Source organism: Phasianus colchicus, chromosome 5 (genome assembly GCF_987193195.1).
Source record: "Phasianus colchicus chromosome 5, bPhaCol1.hap1.1, whole genome shotgun sequence".
NCBI classification, from domain to species: Eukaryota; Metazoa; Chordata; class Aves; order Galliformes; family Phasianidae; genus Phasianus; species Phasianus colchicus.
Window position 1 is genome coordinate 7,012,704 of NC_143440.1, and position 17,658 is coordinate 7,030,361.

Genomic DNA, 17,658 nt, shown 5'->3' on the forward strand with positions numbered 1-17,658 from the left:
CACATAGCTGTCAGTTCCATTCTTGGAAGGATGGGCAGAGCTGGGAGCTGTGGGGCTGGGATGCTCCTGTGCTGGCAAAAGCTGATGGTGATGATACCAAGTGAAAAGACACCAAGCATACTGATGCTCTTTATGAGATGCTTTTCGCAAGAGAAGACTTCAAAACACTCCTTTACAGTGTTTCTAAAGTACAGATTGATACATCAAGCCTTCCGGAGACAACCTTTGCCACTAGCACCTTCCCTCTCTAAAAGGCAGATGCTTAAAAACTATCCCTATGACAGCAGCAGCTGAGAAAAGATTGGAAAAATAAAAGGTAAAATTCATCCCCTTAACTGATCATTCCTTTCTTCGTTCATCTGAGGGCTGCATCCCAGCAAGGATTGGGGTGGAAAAGCATTGGAATCACTCCCCAAGTACCCAAGCCCCAGAATTCAGCCCCACACTGGTACCCTCCAAGCATTTAAGAACTTTGACTCCTCTTGTGACAACCCAGGAATGGAAGAGAAGAACAGAGTTACACTGATTTGTTTTCTAAATCAATACAATTTTTCAAATTTATTTTTTAAGAATTACTTCTAATATATCTTTCTCACAGAAGAAGGGTATAGGGAATGTTTTCATTCCATCTGTAAACACTGAAATACAGATCTGGGAAACCAGGGTAGAGACACAAAAAAAGTGCATTTTACAAAATTATCAACTAAAATATATTTTACATGTATTACGTTTCAATTTAAATTCTACCGACTGCATTTTCAGTTTCAAAAAATATTTCCATATCTAATAGATTAAAAAAGCATGAAATATTTTCATTATGGATAAAACATTTCAATTCATTTACATGCTGTTTGCACAACAGCATAAGCAACCACGTGAATCTCAAAACAATGTTCTTGGCCTGAAGCAGATTATAACGTGACAAGTTGGGATTTGTCCTCTCTGGACACAACAGAGCCCATTCTATGCCCAGGGCAAGCGCAATTTCTTTTACTTGGGGAGAAGCCAGGACAAAGGTGGGAGCAGAGGGGGAGAGGGGTCAGAAGGAGGAATTTCAGCGTGTTACTGTGGTTTCCAAGGCTGAGTTTCAAATCCTTCTCTGACTGTGCAGGAATGCTCAGGGTTGCCTGGCCAGTGGGTCTTGATGAATCCTTCATCGGATGGCACTTAGGTTAGAGGAAGGCAGCTGCAGGCAGCTCACCCGCTTCAGGCTAGGTGTCAGGAATCCCTACCAAGTCAAATGTGTGTATTTAAGACTGCCAGTCACCTTCCATGCTGTTACCACATGCCCATGGCCCCAGGGCACAGCCACTCTGTTCCCCCATCAGCCCCTATCACGGGCGGGCAGGAATGGCTCTGTTTCTCCAGTGTCCTTCCTCTCAGCAGGGACCCCATCCTCCAGCATTTCCATGCTTCCCCCTTCCCCATGCTATTTTCATCCACCCAAAAGAACTCCCAACTCCCATTGGGACATACTGCACCATGCAGCCCAACTAAATCATTCCAAGAGACCATCAGTGCCCAAGCTAATTGTTAAGGAGAAATCTGAGCAATTACTTCGACACTAACAGTATCTCGAGGTATAAATGAGATAAGATGCTTAGCCCATGAATTCCTGCTCATGCACCTAGCATCAAGCCTCCTGAAGCTGGGCATTCTCCCTTGGGTAAGGACAACAGGGCTTTTCCAGCATCTTCTCCAACACTGAGCAGAAATTGTCCCCCAGCAGCAAAGAGACGCATGCCCTGCTGTCCCACTGCAGTGAGTGCCAGTTCTCATCCTCTCTTTTTATGTCCTCTTCTTCTAGACACTTTCCCCTCTTTGGTATGTAGAGCAATTCTGGAGATCTACGGCATTAACAAGCTATTTCCATGTAACAGATTTGATGCCATGGGGTTTTCTTTCCAGACCAGGCCTGCAGCTGTTGGAGCAAGCCAATGCTGTTCCCTCCCACTTCCACTGACAGGACAACGTTAAAGCAGTTTCAATACTTCCACTGTTTCACATGAGTTCAGAAGCCCCCCAGAAAGCAGAAAAATGCAAATCCCTACGTTCCAATGAGTGGCTCCAGCCAGCAGGCACACGGGCTAATGCAGTGCTGTTTCTCATTCTTTACATTAGTGCAATCTAAATGTGGATTCCCAGCTTGGTGTGGCTGACTCAACGGACTCTGTTACACTGTCCTTTGGTTTGCTTTAGAATCAACTTCAATAGTTTGCATTGAGATAAGCTAAAGTCTACTTAGGATCTATACATGTAAGGCAAGAGGCAAAGAAATATCTACGAGGCTCAGGTTGCATTTTTCAATGCAAATCCTTCCCCAATACTCAGTTCCTTTCAGGAGCCACAAAGCCACTTTGGTGAGCTTGCTCAGATGACAGGATGAGTTTGGAGATGGGGAGAAAGCTGCAGGGCAGCACTGAGACAGCTCTGCTGGTGGCTTCAACTCAGGGTCAGAACAGAGACATAAAGGGGGGTTAAATTAAAAAAAAAGCTATAAGCAACACTTAAAGTGTTTGTCATCTAGCTTCTTCACAGTGAGAAGATGGTGTTAAAGGACATTACAGACGAAAGAATTGGACAAAAGAGTGAACCCACTTCTATCACTAAAGCTTTCTATATTATATGAGCAAGCAGTGCTCAGAAAAGAAAACCTGGTTTCCACCAACGGAGCCCACTTGGTGTGCTCCCAGCTTTAGGGCAATGCACATCTGCTGCAATCCTGTGGGTGTGGGTACAGCTCTCCACAACTTCATGCCAGGACATAAAGCCATCGATCCTGCCAGGTCCTTCTCTGCCTCTGAGCTGGAGCAGATTTCCAAGGCTGACTGCCAAGCCCCAGTCCAAGCAGTGAGTTGCAGAACAGCTCTTAAGAAGGTGAGAGGAAGAGAAAGATGAGGAAGAAAAAAAGGGAATAGCTCTTCCCTGCAAAACCTACTCAAGTGTGACTCAAGGCCACTCCGCATTCAGGTAGCTTCAAAAGCAACCGCTGTATTTCAAAGGAGCTCTCGCTCACCAGGAATCCTCTCTCTTTCCTTTTGGACAGAGGAGGCTCCTACGGTCTGCCAAGGAACCGGTCTCAGTCCTCCCACTTCACACGAGGACACGAGAACCACAAGGACTATCACAGCTTGACTCACGTAACACACCACCGCATCCCTCCTGCATCTTCCCACCACTCCCACCAACAATGGCTCTGATTCAGCTTACTGGCTTTTATCCCTTACAAACCCTTCCCAATATATGCATCTCTAGATACATATATAGATATAGATTTACATATGCAAGTACCTATATCTATATACATATATTTATTTTAACGTATATATTTTCATTTATGCTTTTAACGAAGTGCTGTGCTTTCAACCACTGCCTTCCTCCACAGGGATCTGCTCCTATGCAACGCCGTTCAGTCCGAGGAAAGAGCACTGAGAGCTCTTGGCTGCGAGCAGCACAAGATAAGTGGGTGGGAGCACACAGATGTCCCAGCCTGCCGGCCTGCCATCAGCTCCCCAGTGCTGCTCATCCTCACCACAGTCCTAATGCAGAGCCACGCTACTGTGGGTTCTTCAAGATGCGCCCGTGTCTGAAATCATAGACATGACGACAGAGGAAAACCAGCTCAGGGTCAGTGTCTTCAGGCACCTTGCGGTGCAGAGGTGTGGAGTACTCTTCCGAGGGAGGAACCATGATGGCTTTCCTGCCAGGGATCCCTTCGACTCGACGCTTTGCCAAGGCACAGAATCTGCAAAGCAAACACATCAGAAGAGTTAGTATGGATTCACATCATCTTTCATCACACAACTTCTGCTGTTTGTGTCTGCCTTTCTCATGATCATGGTTACCCAAGATAAAGGGCACAGGGGAATGGTACATGTAGGAGAGTTAACCTTTGCTCAATAGCAGGATTGCTTTTGATCCCACACTGAGCCATACAAAGTAGCAAAATGGTCTTGCTTTCTATACTGACAGACTCCATCCAATAGGAAAGATGCTCCAGCAATCCACACTTCACCTTTACTACTTCAGCCTTGTTTTTGTTAATTACCTCCCCCAAAGTCTGGCACATCAGGCCATTAGTTAGATGCAAGTGAACTGGGTACAACAGATACTGTGTTTTCTTCCAGCTACCTTCATGCAAGACTGTGACAAAGCATTTAAGCTGGAGGGTCAAATACAATTTTCTCATCCAAAGCTCATGATAAAAGCCACTCCTTGCTGTTAGAGCAAGATCTTGTAGCACATATTGGCTTCAGGTCCTGCTGACCAAATGCTGTATGCCTACAGGGGTGATCCTGGAAGAGCTGGAGTCAAAGTCAGGCTACAGATGACTCCTGAGTCAAGCTAAAAAGAACATCAGTTTTGTAAACACTCAAGTCAGCTTCACATCACACTGTATACACACATTTCCCTCACAATCAGGTTTTCAACACCAACTATCCTGTTGAAAAAAAAGCAGGTTGCAGCATGGCCTATCAAGTAGCTCTAGGTAAGGGATAAACCTGTTCTCTACACCAGGCTAAGAGCAACAGGAAAAAAGCTTCATTTTATCAACTGTACTAGCACTTCTAAGATTAATGAACTAGTGGGAAAAAAAGATATCTGTATTCTGGGTGCAGGACACTTTAACAACCCTTCTGCAGGAGCCTGTGGTACAGACAGATTTTGTGGCCAGCTGACTTTGCATCCTACATTAGTAAACCCTTTGGCAAAACTGACCAAGGACAAAAACCATCTCTGAGAGTTGATGACAGTCAGCTCCAACTACAATTCCTAAATAACAAAGCAGCCTCTAAAAACCTTTATCTCCTTGTAGGACTTCCAGTATAAGCAAAGGATAAATTCAGGAGGCCTTCAGGAAACTTTTCTCAAAGGTGACCTTATCCACAACAACACAAAAAGAATTCCTGCCAATTGGCAGGAAATTGGCAGAAATTGTTAGAAAGGAAATGAGTTGTCTGAATCCAAAGCCTAGTTTGTTTTTTAGTTTTCAGAAAGAGCAAGATCCATTTTAAAACGAGCTGGAAAAGTTTGTTCTTAGAAATTCAAATAGTGGAGCCCTAGGTTAGAAGCAAAGCAGCGAGCAGCAAGACTTAAACACTCCCTCTGCAGTAAGACTCAAAAGTCAACCAGATATGCCCAGTAAAACTGAAGACATTTCAAGCACTATTTTATGTTACAGACTTGTGTGCCCATTCAACCCTCATTTTCTGAGAGATTCATACATCTAAGGCTGGAACTCTTAAATTTGAACGCTCTGATATTTGTATAAACCAAGTTTAAATGTAATCAGCCAAAGGTTATCTGTAAGTGCTCTCGTCATTAATCTGACCAATCCTTTTGTTGAAAACACTCACATTTGCAAGCACATATACAAGGATCCAGTAGCAATACTGAGATATCAGAAGACATTCTAGCTAGCCACAGCATCTGTGTATCATTGGGGATGGATGTATAAGGTGACTTCCAGACTTGCTCAGCTTTAATTTACCACTGAGATAAGCCCCAGCATTGCAGGTTTTCCTGCACTGTCCTCCATTAATGTCTACATGTCAAGATACCAAGATCATCCATTCACAAGCATTTGTAAACCCTTTAAAGCATATATCATATACAAAACAATGGGATATGTAACAAGTCTAACATGGAGGAAGCACTCCCAGGTTACAGTACTAAACCTGTACATAGAGTGAGTGTAATTCATCCAATTATACTTAGACTGAAGTCTGTAGGGCAGGGATTATTCTGCTGGGTAATGGCTGGAAAAAGAAAGAATGACAAGTGCTGGAGACAGATGTGGGTCTCGGGAACAGCAGCAAGTTAAGAGCACCACCTACCTGCAGTACTCTGCAAAGGTCAGCACGTAGCACTTCTCCTCTATGCAGGCAACACTGTTTTCGTCCTGATGTCGGGATGCAAAGATCTCATTCTGCAAAAGAAAGGAGGTCACCTAGCTGGCCAGGAGCCCCAGCGAGGTAAAGGCAGCTCTACACCATTACCTCAAAGGGGAGGTGACAAAAGATGCTCAAAGCAGATATTCTTTAGAGCCAGTATTTCCAATAATACTGACACTTCGCAGGTGTCTTGTGACTACCAGAATTTTTTCCAGCCACCCATAATTTAACATCCCTGACACTCTCTGCGAGCCCAAGTATCCACACCCTCCTGTCTTACAGAGAGCACAGGAAGCTAAAGAAGAGAACTCCTACATGAACTTTTTTTGCTTCAAATTATCCTAAACCTGACTTTGTACAGAGTTCATGTGGGTGGAGCCATCAGACTACATCCAGAAAACCCAGTGAGTGATGCTTCTGCAAGCAGGAGGTTGGAGCACTACCCTCCCTCACATTCCTCTGAGCTCCCAGGGAAGTTCTTCATTCATTTTCCCTTTCCTGTGCTGGAAACCCTTCCCGGTCATTTGTAAAGCTAAGAGTAGAAACAGAGGTTGAATGGCACTTTGTCATCTTAACTGCCTGTCACACAGTATTAGGGCCTTCCTAATTTATTTTTAATATCAAAGATAAAACAACCTGTTCTTTTCTGCCTATTTTTTCATCCCAATTCAATTTAAAAGACTGTTTTAGTAAGGGAAGTAGTAATAGTCATTTTTCTCCCAGGGCAGTTTAGGAAACTTGGCTCTGGTTAGATATGGGGCAACCCAGATGGAACAGTTTTAAAGAATTTCAGATGTAGTTAGATCAGCAAAGATGATCTGAGGCAATAAGGATGTTTTGCACAAGTCTGGAAGTGTTACCTGCAGGCTGTACTTCTGCTGACAGCCCTGAGGAAACAGTTAAAAGCAAAGACTCTAAACAGGGCCACTGTTTGGGGACAAGCTTAATCAGAGAAACTGAAAATGCCACACCCTACTTCTGCACATTGAGGTTTTGCTCTACTCCTTACTTCAAAACTATCTGAGTCATCTTTGGCAAGCCTGTTGCAACTACTCAGCCTACAAGGCAATCTCTCATTTGAAGTCTTGTGTAATTAAGCAGGTGTGCAAAAAAAGTGGTTCAGTTCCTCCTGAGCTGAATACTGGTGCTTTCTCTGCATTAAAATACAACTAGTCATGCTTTTAATTATGGACCAGAAAAATACAAGATACCACATTTTGATTTAGGAACTCATCTGTGCTCTGCAAATCAGACTGGTACAATTCCCTGGCTGCTCCCCAGACCTATACTCCCATGCTTCTTTCCTCTTAAGTAGAAGGGAAAAAAAAAGGCATCAAGGATTATGGGGGGTTGAAAACAGCAATACTCATTTTCTAGCTTGGAAACAGCTGTTCTGCCACTCAAAGCAAGTCCAAGCAAAGTTGAGTAAGGTGTGAAGTCACAGTGACTCACAGATTTTTCTTTTTAAAAGTGAATTCCTTTACGCCAGCACAACATCCTCAAATGATGAGAACTAAAGCCTAATAAGTCTACACAGGGGGCGGATGACGGATCTGCAATTCTGTACAGATTTCTAGAACTGAAGCAGCAGATTTGGAGGTTTTTACTGTAGAAAGGCAGCACGTGACAGAGCTTCTCCAACATACTGCATAATAAAAATTGTGGAATTTCACTGGGGGCTTTTGCATCAAGCTCTGTTTCTGCAAGGATCAGAATACTCTTTTTGGAAAAGCATCTGATCTTGATTCAGTGTAAACTCAATTCTCTTTACTCTTAAGGTGGCAGACAAAAGAAGTTTTCACTTGATGCTCAGGATTTTCTCAGATTGAAGGTAGAAACATTAAGACCTAACACAGTTGGCCATATGAAAAATGCAGAACTCCTGTTACACATGGCAGTAGATTGGGGGAAGCCCACATACAGGACACCACTGCTTCACAAATCTGGCAACAGCTGCACTGCAGCCAAGAGACAGCTCAATTTCACTCAAATCAGAAGCTAAGCCTCCTGAGTTTGAGGCCAACCAAGAATGCAGGAAGATACTCAGGCTACTCCCCATTTCTTGCAAAAATGTGGGATGTACCAGGAGACCCTTGCCTTGAGTTCCACATTTGGATGTCTCACCTGGTGCATACTGGGATTGCGGCCTCCCTGAGTGTGCTCTGGTCTGTAATACCACAGGAGGCTCATCATCAGCTCCCCTACAAGAAGATTTATTGCAAGACGTCAAGGCTTGGTTTTGTTGCAGTGTTTTCCCACCAACATCTTGCTTCCTCCTCCCGCTTCATCATTTCCATAGCTCTCACGTACAGACAGCTGTGCTGTGATAAATATTTCATACTGAACTAGGTATCCTTTTCTTACAGCAAGGAGCTGTATTAAGTCAGTCACACTGCTGTTCCACTGCACCTTCACCCGTTACATCATCACAGAGGTGAGTTATGCACAAAAATCAAATGTTTCCCTTGAAAAAATCTCCACTTCAGCTCATGGTCTGAAAAAATGCTCATCCAAAGCTTGGTGCTTGTGGTATTAATTCCCACATTAACACCACTGCCACTTTCTACAAAAAATAAATTCCCTTCTTCCATTTAAGCTAGAACTGTACCTTGAAATATTTGGCACAGCATTCTTGACTCAACCATTGCTAATCAGATACAGGACCTTAACATCAAAACCAAACACTCAAATGATTCTTTTCAGGGCCCACCAAGAACTTCTGCAGATGTGCCCACGCCCCATACCAACCCTCAGCCCAAAAGTTGGCTAGAGCATCTGAATAAAACAAAAGCTCCTGAGATGCCTACTTCTATGGAATTATAAAGAAAATCATTGCTAAGATCGCAGTTGGCAGATATTACGTGCTTTCATGACCAGGAAGATTTTAATTACCAGTTCCAGGCCAGTCATTAAAGAGATCCTAGAACAACTCAAACTAAAACCATGGAACTCATCTCTTCCCCTTTGCCACCCAATCTGGCAGCAGCAGAGTGCACCAAAAACCTTGCAGCTCTCCAAGATACATCACTTCCCTGGTTCCAGCTTGCTCTCATCTGCCTAACGCAGAGGCTAAATGGACCCTTTTGTCACAGTACCTGTTTTGGGGTCTTCCCACAGTGCCGATATCTTCGCAACATACGGCATAGTTTTCTTCCTGGGTCCTGATTTCAAGAGGACAGTATCTCGTACCCGGATAATCTCTCCATCTCTCTCCACAGCCTGATAGCTCTTGCGAACAGCTGGTTCAGGTTCATTCTACAGCATTGGCACACAAAAGAAAGAGCAACTGAAGCATACAGGCAAAAAGTTAGTTTACTGTTTGCTAGCCCAATCCAAGATTCCTTTGGTCCTGCTGTGAATTAAAAACTTGCCTAAGCCTGCTCAGAGCCAAGCCTTTCCAATCCAGGAGAGTTCCAAGAGAAATAATACAGTGTAAGGCCACTCAGAGCATTCCTATTTCCACTTTGTTGGCTCATAAAAGCAAAGTTTGGGTCAAAATTATTACTTCTTCTATGGGTAGGCATTCATATGTAAAGAAAGTTCATCATGGAATAGCATCCAAACATATGTAAGCTATATGGAACTATCATTCTCAAAGCCAAAGACAAAACACATGCCTTATCCCACCTTCCCAGACAGCAAGTGGGTTTTGACCTTCATGCCCACAGATCTTACATTATAAGATGAAGGATATTAACTTTTCCTTCAATCTAGTTACTAGAAGCAAGCAGACTTTACTGTGTTACTACAGTAATTACATTTTCTGGCAGGAAGTCTCCCATCTTACAGCAGCTAGTCTCTGTACCTCAATGCAACAAATGGGTAAGTGCAGTTAAGACTTCAAAGGAGTGACTGTCCATGCCAACGTGTAAGCTACAAATCAGAGGCTACTGAGTGCTAGGAAAAAAATTTCATCTGGGAGTCAGGAAACTTTTCCAGTCCTCTGTGTATTCTGGGAGATCTCTGCTGGACTATGGACACTATCAGTGAGAAGAACAAGCTTACAAGAGCTACCCTCGGACAGCTGATTACAGCAAAGCTAAAACATCCCTCTCCTCAAAACAGGTTTGACATAGCCCAGGAGGAAGAAGCTGAAGGATGATCTCCGTGTAAGATGGACTCACAGGTGCAGTAGGTGCCACCCTTGTAAACGCCAAATTATTCATCATGACAGCATTTCAGCTGATGATAGCAGAGGAGTGGCAGGTTTTTCATCCTCTCCAAACTGCCCATCATGCTGTGCAATGTAATATGAGAAAAACAAACCTCCATCCATCATCTTCTATCTCTGAAGATGCTCATATGGATATGGGTACACCAAAAAAACCCACAACAAAACAAAAAACCAAAAACACAACAGCACTCCAGACACCTACCACAACATAAACAGCCTTTTCGCAGGCTGTGCCAACAGGTATCCAGCCATTGGTGGCCCTTCGCCTGCTGATGCGCTGCTGCTTTGGATGGGAATGGCCCCCCACTGTTTTGCTGTCAGAGGCATGCAGACAGCCTGGCGTATTTCTGAGACCAGATTTGGAGCCACTGGGAGGCTTTGAGCTCTGGGGACATTCACGGGCCATTGTCTGAGGGTCAGAGTTGGGGGTCTGCAGATGAGGAACAGGTTCTGCAGCTGGCGGCACGCTGGGTACAGGACATCCTGAGAGCGGGTGGGCAGGCGACGCAGGGTGCCCTGCCACCGGAATTGTGAGGTTCAGCTGGTCCAGAGACTTGCAGCCTTCTAAGAGAAGGGAAGAAAAAGAGGCAGTTATCTTGTTTGAAATTTAAGACTACTACACAGTCAAGACTGCCCCAGAGTACCGCCACTTTCCCCTGAAATTCTCTTAACTGCATTACAGACATAAAGGCCCTTCACATTGTAATTTCATTTTGCACTGTAAGGGATTCTAAAAGCATGTATCTTTATTTCTAAGCTTCCAACACGTTGCTGCTGATGACACTGCACTACAGCAAACCCAGCTGAAATCCCCCAGAGTCATGCCAGCCAGTAATACACATAAGGCTGGCCAGAGTCCAAAGCAGCTCCAGACTGTCAATACATATAAAAGAAATGAAAGGCTTATCAAAATGATAGGAAGGATTAAACCACACTAGCAGAAGAAGCCAGCTTCTTTCCAAAAGTTGAACTCAAGTAATCAAGGGCAAATTGAGAAGATTCTCCAAATTAACTCCAGAAACATGAAAAAATAATAGATCAAAACTATATAAAATCATGCAAGTTGCTGGCTTCAGCAAAACCATGTCCCCAAAACACATTAGTAACCACAACAGGTAAGCAATCTGGCTGACGCTGCCTCTCAAAGGCATCTAAAACACCTCATGCTACTCCAGAAGGCACAAGACAAGCCCTCAAACCAAGTCGTGGCTAAGAAAAGAGCATGTTAGATCAGAATTACCTGGTGTCAGCAGAAAGAGAATTCCCAACTGATCTAAAATGCATCCCTAAATCTGAACACATGCTTTGTTGGGGTGACCCAAGGGCAGCTTTCATCAACCTGGAGATGCCTCCAGACAGGAACACAACATGGCACCTCTGTGGGAGAATGCTTCTGCACAACACAGAACTATTAGAAAATAGAAAAAGGTAAGAAAGATCATCTGCCTGGCCTCAGCAGGCACAGGATCTGTGGGGCAGAGAATCATGTTGTGCCTGTTTCACTCACAAAAGCCCTTTTAGATTGGAAATTGAACACCTTGAGTGTACCAAGACAGAAAAGCAAACCACTTTGTACATAACACTGGATCCTGCATATCAGGGTGGGATGTCAGATGGGAGCCCGTTGCTCCCAGTTAGACTAATCCTTTAATTCCTTAAAATAACCCATTCGAGGGAAGGATGAGAATTCAGAGGCACACACATATGTAAAAGCCAAATCTTAAGTATGAACCTGTTAACATGTGGGCAAACCTCCTTCAGTCTGAAAAACAAAGTCTAAATTATTCAGATATTGAAAGCTTTTAAATCCAAGTTGCTCATGGGAAGGAAATAAAAAAATCAAATATATATATTTGATATATGTATATATACACATATATATAAATAAAGTCAGCTTTAACTCAAAATGCACTGCATCCAAACACCTGCTAGGAAAGGAAACTATTCTGCCACTTTCTCCTCCACAAAGAGAAAGACTGTATACACCTGAACTATTGCTGCCAGCACCAGAAGGAATCACCCTGTTTGCAGGGAGGGCTGAGCTCTCAACAAAACTCATCTGCACTGCCTGAGTCCTTCGTGAAGCTGGTTGTACAAAGCTGGAGGCAGTGACATGAAAAATTTCAGGAACTAAGTATTCTGACATGACCTCAGGGAACTATGCAGAAGAGTGTCAGACAAGAACGCACTGCTGAGCCTGTTGTCTTGCAAGCTTTAAAAGACACTAACACTGCCTAACTCCTGCTGTAGGAAGCAGCACCATGACAGCAGAGATATTTCAGGAATACAGAAATTATACCTCAACCAAATGCTCCCAAGTTTCAGCAGTCTCCCATAATGGAAGATGACAAAGCCTTACTTAAACTGAGAGCTGAACCAAAACTCCATCCGCCTACCTGAAAATCTGTTTGGAGTAGCTAAGTCATGCCTTCCTTTGACTCGAACACGTGCGTGTAGTTAACTGAGACACCAATGTTTACACTCCCAGCAGCTGAAGCAGCAGCTTTGTCTACAGACTGCAGCGCTTGCAAGCGGCAGCGCCTAGCTTGATAGCTTTTACACAAAGCACTGGTGTCTGGTAACCACAGCACAATAATTCAGCTTTAAATATTTCAAAAAGATGGGTTTTAATAGCAAGGGCAGAGTGCCGACAATGTACAAAGTTAGAAAATAAAATCCAAACAAACAGGACTGAAATAAGCTAGGCAAACAAGTACACTACATCTTACACCACTGCTTGCCCCCACTTCAGTGCCTGATTTTCCAGTGTTGTTAAAGATTAAGTATAGGACTGCTGTCCACCAAGCTAACAATGTACCAGCACTTACATCACTACAAAGAAACTCAAGCATCAGTTCAACCAGCAGACTCAAACTGAATCACTGCACAGCCCTGCCAGATCAGATCTATAGAGCCTTACAAGACTGCGTCCTTACAGGACTGCATCCCCTACACAGCTTTCAACATCAAGAGTCTTAACAACAGAGGCACTGCCTGCTTCCCCACACTGCTCTGCAGGGATGATTCAGTACCAAGAGCAAGCTTTTGGGAACAGAATGACACCACAGTGCAACAGGATAGAGAGAAGCCTTGCGGAGCATCTAGGAACTGAAACCACTCATTTTGCACAGATCAAAGCAGCTAGTTCCAGTGTAACAAGTCATGAGTCATCTCCTCACTGCCTCAAGTCTTTCAGCAATTCCATGCTTTCCACACCAATAGGAGTTTTCAATGGAGAGAAACCCTGTGGGCTAAAAATAGGGGGAGGTAAAACGCGGCTTCTTTTTGATCCATGGCAGAGATCTCAAACTTCGATAAGCCACAAGATAATCACCACTGCCCCAGAGAAGCCCACATCTTGCTCAGTATTCCTAGGAAAACAGCCTCGTGCTTTGTACCTTACCTGCTGCAAAAGGCATTTTGTAGGGGTAGCTGTTCCGTCCTGTGTGCACACTGCTGATCCTGCCATCCGGCACATGTACAACACCGCAGACACTGTAGCTGTTGATGGCTGTTCCTTCTCCACAGCAGTATGGGGAGCTGCACCAGTGGAGTGGCTGGAAATGAGTGCCTGATGGCAAGGAACCAGGCGATACCAAGAGCCCTTCACAGGTAGCAGGCTGTGAAAGTTCGTCCTTGGGGTAAACTGAGCAGTGAGAGTAGCCACGGTATCCACTTTGGCCATAACAAACATAAAACCCGTTCAACGGAGTCAGATCTGAGGATTCATAGAGACAGCCACAATCTGTGTGATTCCCAGGAACGGGCAAAGGAGGGAACTGCTGCACAGGAAAGGAAGGCTGATGAAATTCCTGTTTGGGAGTCGGGGATTTCTCTCCAGGTCTTCCATACTCTGGCTTCATGGAAGCTTGCCCACCCATGAGCAAAGGCAGTCTATGGTAGAAACCCTCTGTACTAGACTGCGATTCATAAGGGACAGGTTGGGCTGTCCTGTAGAGCCTAGAGGAGTCCCGCTGATCTGCTTTCCCAAAAGCACCCAGCGTGAGCCCTCGCCAGCTGTGCTGACCTTCCATTTTTAAGCTGGCCGCTTCTTTTTTGGACTTGACACAATTCTTCCTATTGGTTTTGGCCCATTTGAGCGTAGACTTTGAACAGTGGTTCTCAGACTTCCCCTCCCCATCTGACTTACTCCTCTGCTTCAGGGGCTGGTCTTTCTCGTGGGTCAGCTTCAAGAAAGCCACAGCGTTCAGGCTGGCCAGTCTCTTTGGGGTGGGATGATAGGAGATGGCACTATCCTCTCTCCTTAACCCATCATCAAAGACCTCATCCAGCGAATGGTCACAGCTATTATATTTCTGACTGGGCTCATGCCGATTTTTGCCTTTACCTGTTTTCACAGCTGTCTTTTCCAAGGCAGGCCAGCTGTCACCTGCCTTGCAATGCAAGCTCTTGGCAGTACAGTCTCCACTGGCTTTGGCAGGGTCCCTCCGAAAGCGCCTGCCAGACAACAAGCCATCGTCCCGCTCAAAGAGCAGATTGTTCACAGCCTCTGCATTCAGAGAGGCCAGTCTGCGTTTCCTGGGCTCTGAAGGAGCAGTATCAAGGTCTTCCTCTGTCCCTGGATAAGTTATTGTGCACTTTTCCCCAGCTGAATCACTCTTGCCCGCTCCCACAGGTTTAACTTGTTCAGCAAAAAAGGTGGGCCCCAACTCTTCCACCCAGCTGGGAAGGTCCTTTTTATTGCAGCTCTGGGTCTCTTTTGACAGAGATCCAGCCACATCCTCCAGCCTGGTGAGAAGCACTTTGCAGGTCTTTTTGTTCACTGAAGGGAGCAGACGTCTCCGCAGCGGGTATGTCTTTCGGACTTCCTGCAAATTCTTGCTTTTGCTTGTCCCCACAAGCCCACTCAAACTGCTGGCACCCTCCGTGGCATCCCCGTCCCTTTGCTCACTGCTCTCCGCCTGAGTCCTGTCCATCCTCCCGTTGCCTGTGGGTGATGAAACCTGGCCAGCAGAACCAGCTGGATGCTTCAGAAGGAAAAGTTGTTTCTTCCGGGCATGCGTCATAGGATCAATGTCCAGTCCTGAGAACAAAGAGAAGAAAGCATACCTATTAATACAGACGAGAGGGACTCATCTCCTCACAACACACCAAGTGAAGATTAGGAAATACTTGGGGAACTGTGTTGCTATACACAGTCAAGCCTTTTTGGGTGACAGGCAGTTAAGCCAATTAGGAGGCAGGATGTAGTGAGATGTGGGTTAATATTAAGCTACAGAACATGATAGTAATTAAAGGTGAGGTAGTATAGGAGCCAGGAAAACCAGGATATAGCCAGCTTTACCCAGCTCCCAGTCCAAGTAAGTTCCCTACTAAAGCAACGCTGTCTTGAACATGCTACAAACTCATATCTAGTAAAGATCATCTGAATCCTGGTCCGGGGCACACAATAGAGATAAATCCCAGGTATTTGACTGCTTGCACGTTGTTACAGGCAGGTGGTTTCATTGTCATCTGAAACAATTAGAAGAAAAACAGAGTCCACCTACTCACATAAAAAGTAAACTTCATCTATTAAACAGACCTGTCAACATTAATAAATTAAATACATGCAAATTCCTGCACAGGTTAGAACCTGTCTACCTGTTGCTGTTGTCTCTTCCTTAGTTGCATTTTACAAAATCTGTGGACACTGTTCAATCAAATTATCATGTTTGGCAGAGAAGCTTGAACAAATATCACATGCTTTCAAAACACATTTATTGAAGGAAAATAATTACTCAGTGGCATAACATTCCTGATTTTTCATTTAGATGGTATGTCAAGACATCCTTAAAACAGACACAAATGTCTGAAATATAAAAAGGAAGAGATAAGACTCTTTGAACTGGGAGAGGTTTGCACAGAGAGGAAGCACCAAAGAAAGGCGGGCACAAGCCCCAAGTGCCTTTATCTGGTATCAGTAGCAGAGGTTGGTTGCTCACCTTTCATCATGCTCTAGGCTTTCTGGGTACACCAAGAGCAGCACCTTGCTGCTGAGTGGGCTCTGAGCAGCTGGCAAGCAACATTAGAGGAATAACTTCATCCCAGTAGTTTGTTTGGCCAGGTGCTGGCTTCAGAGCTATACAGCAAGCTAAACCTGATTTTTCGTTTCCCCTGTTTCCTTTCTAGCAGAATAGTTACTGTGCCTTTGTACTTTTGCATCTCAACTTCAGCAAGTGACCTGCGGTAGGCTTGTGTCAAATATTTGAGGGATTAAGTGATGCTGCAGTCCAAAAGAACATGTATTCACAGAAGAGTTTAAAGGTAAGAAGGGATACGGTAGGCGATATCTACAAACATTTTAAAAAGAAAGTCTAATTGACTAATACAGAAATCAATTTAATTAAGCCTGTACCTGAGCACAGGAAACAGCAGAAAAGGGCTATTTCTTGCATGCAATGGTATTTATAAAGTAGTCAGATTCCCATTATCACCACCAAAATGCCAGCCTTCAGATTAGCACCGATATAGGAGAAATCTGATTACCCCCACATCAAGTATCCAGCTGTAAGACATCTCAATTGACACAATCAGCACAGGTCTGCTACTTCTGAGGCTGCTAATTAAAGCTACTGCATCTGTAGCGAAGAGAACAAAGCTACCAAATTACAAGAACTGTTCATTTGATATGGTTTAATCAAGCTGATAATTAGATTATCTATTTGAAATAGACCCAATGTGTTTTAACTGACTTGCTTATATATGCATTAACTAAAAGAAAACTAGGAATTGAAAGCTACTGTGGCTTGCACAATATTTTGCAGACGTCAAACTCTTTCCAAGGTGTCTCAGGGAAATGGAACCCTTATGCCCCATTACACATGGGATAACTCCTATAGCCTGTGCCTAAACTGCAGTGCTCTGTCATGAGCAAACATATATATATATATACACCCATGTTGTTTCCAATAAGCAACACCAGTTCTGGAAATTAGGAGGATGGTTATCAATTCAAACTGACAAGTTCCCCACAAATCAAAGTACTTCCTGCACAAGCGGACACATTAACCACATACAACCTTTGGAGGTGGCAAGAGAATTTCCATTTAAAGCATGCAAACCTAAGTTTGAAAGTGGTAGACCAAGCATCCTACAGAATGATGCCCTAGGGAAGATTACATCTCCCATACAGGCCTGTGGTTCGTTTCACACCTCTAAACCTATTTTCTGTTGCCCCCAACAAAAGATGGAGCCTCCAGCAGAAATGGTTAGCAGAGATGGGAGAAACCCAGAAGAAACAAGTATGACTTGCCTTAAAAACCAGCAACGGTTACCTCTGTCTCCTCTAGCTCTCACCAATCTTCTGTGAGCAGCACTCATCTCCTTACATCTCCTTACCACTACTCATTTGTCACGTGCTGGGGCTTTATAGTCCATCACTGTTTGAACGAGGAAGAGATCTATTAAAAACTGAGTACTTTAGACATGACCTTGATCATACCAGACCTGCTCAAAAGATATAAAGAAGACTGGGATAGATTGAAGGAATTTTTCCAACAATGAAGGGGAAAATCATTAACAGCAAGACCGGTAGTCTTCCCTGTTTGACCCCATGCGGAGGGTCAAGACAAACAATAGCTTAAATTA

At 44.2% G+C, this 17,658-nt stretch overlaps 1 protein-coding gene across 2 annotated transcripts in view; it reads right to left on the minus strand.

Moving 5' to 3' along the window:
• Window positions 1-543: 543 nt before the first annotated feature.
• Window positions 544-17,658, minus strand: part of BAHD1 (bromo adjacent homology domain containing 1) — a 36,296-nt gene continuing 19,181 nt past the window's right edge. For both annotated transcript variants that reach the window (XM_090140262.1, XM_031607407.2), the window contains exons 2-7: window positions 13,472-15,112; window positions 10,271-10,632; window positions 8,990-9,149; window positions 8,019-8,095; window positions 5,838-5,929; window positions 544-3,745 (exon numbers count right to left, since the gene is read on the minus strand). In XM_090140262.1, coding sequence (XP_089996388.1) covers window positions 3,556-3,745; window positions 5,838-5,929; window positions 8,019-8,095; window positions 8,990-9,149; window positions 10,271-10,632; window positions 13,472-15,095 — 2,505 coding nt within the window. In that variant the 5' untranslated portion in view covers window positions 15,096-15,112 and the 3' untranslated portion in view covers window positions 544-3,555. The remainder of the gene's footprint in view (window positions 3,746-5,837; window positions 5,930-8,018; window positions 8,096-8,989; window positions 9,150-10,270; window positions 10,633-13,471; window positions 15,113-17,658) is intronic.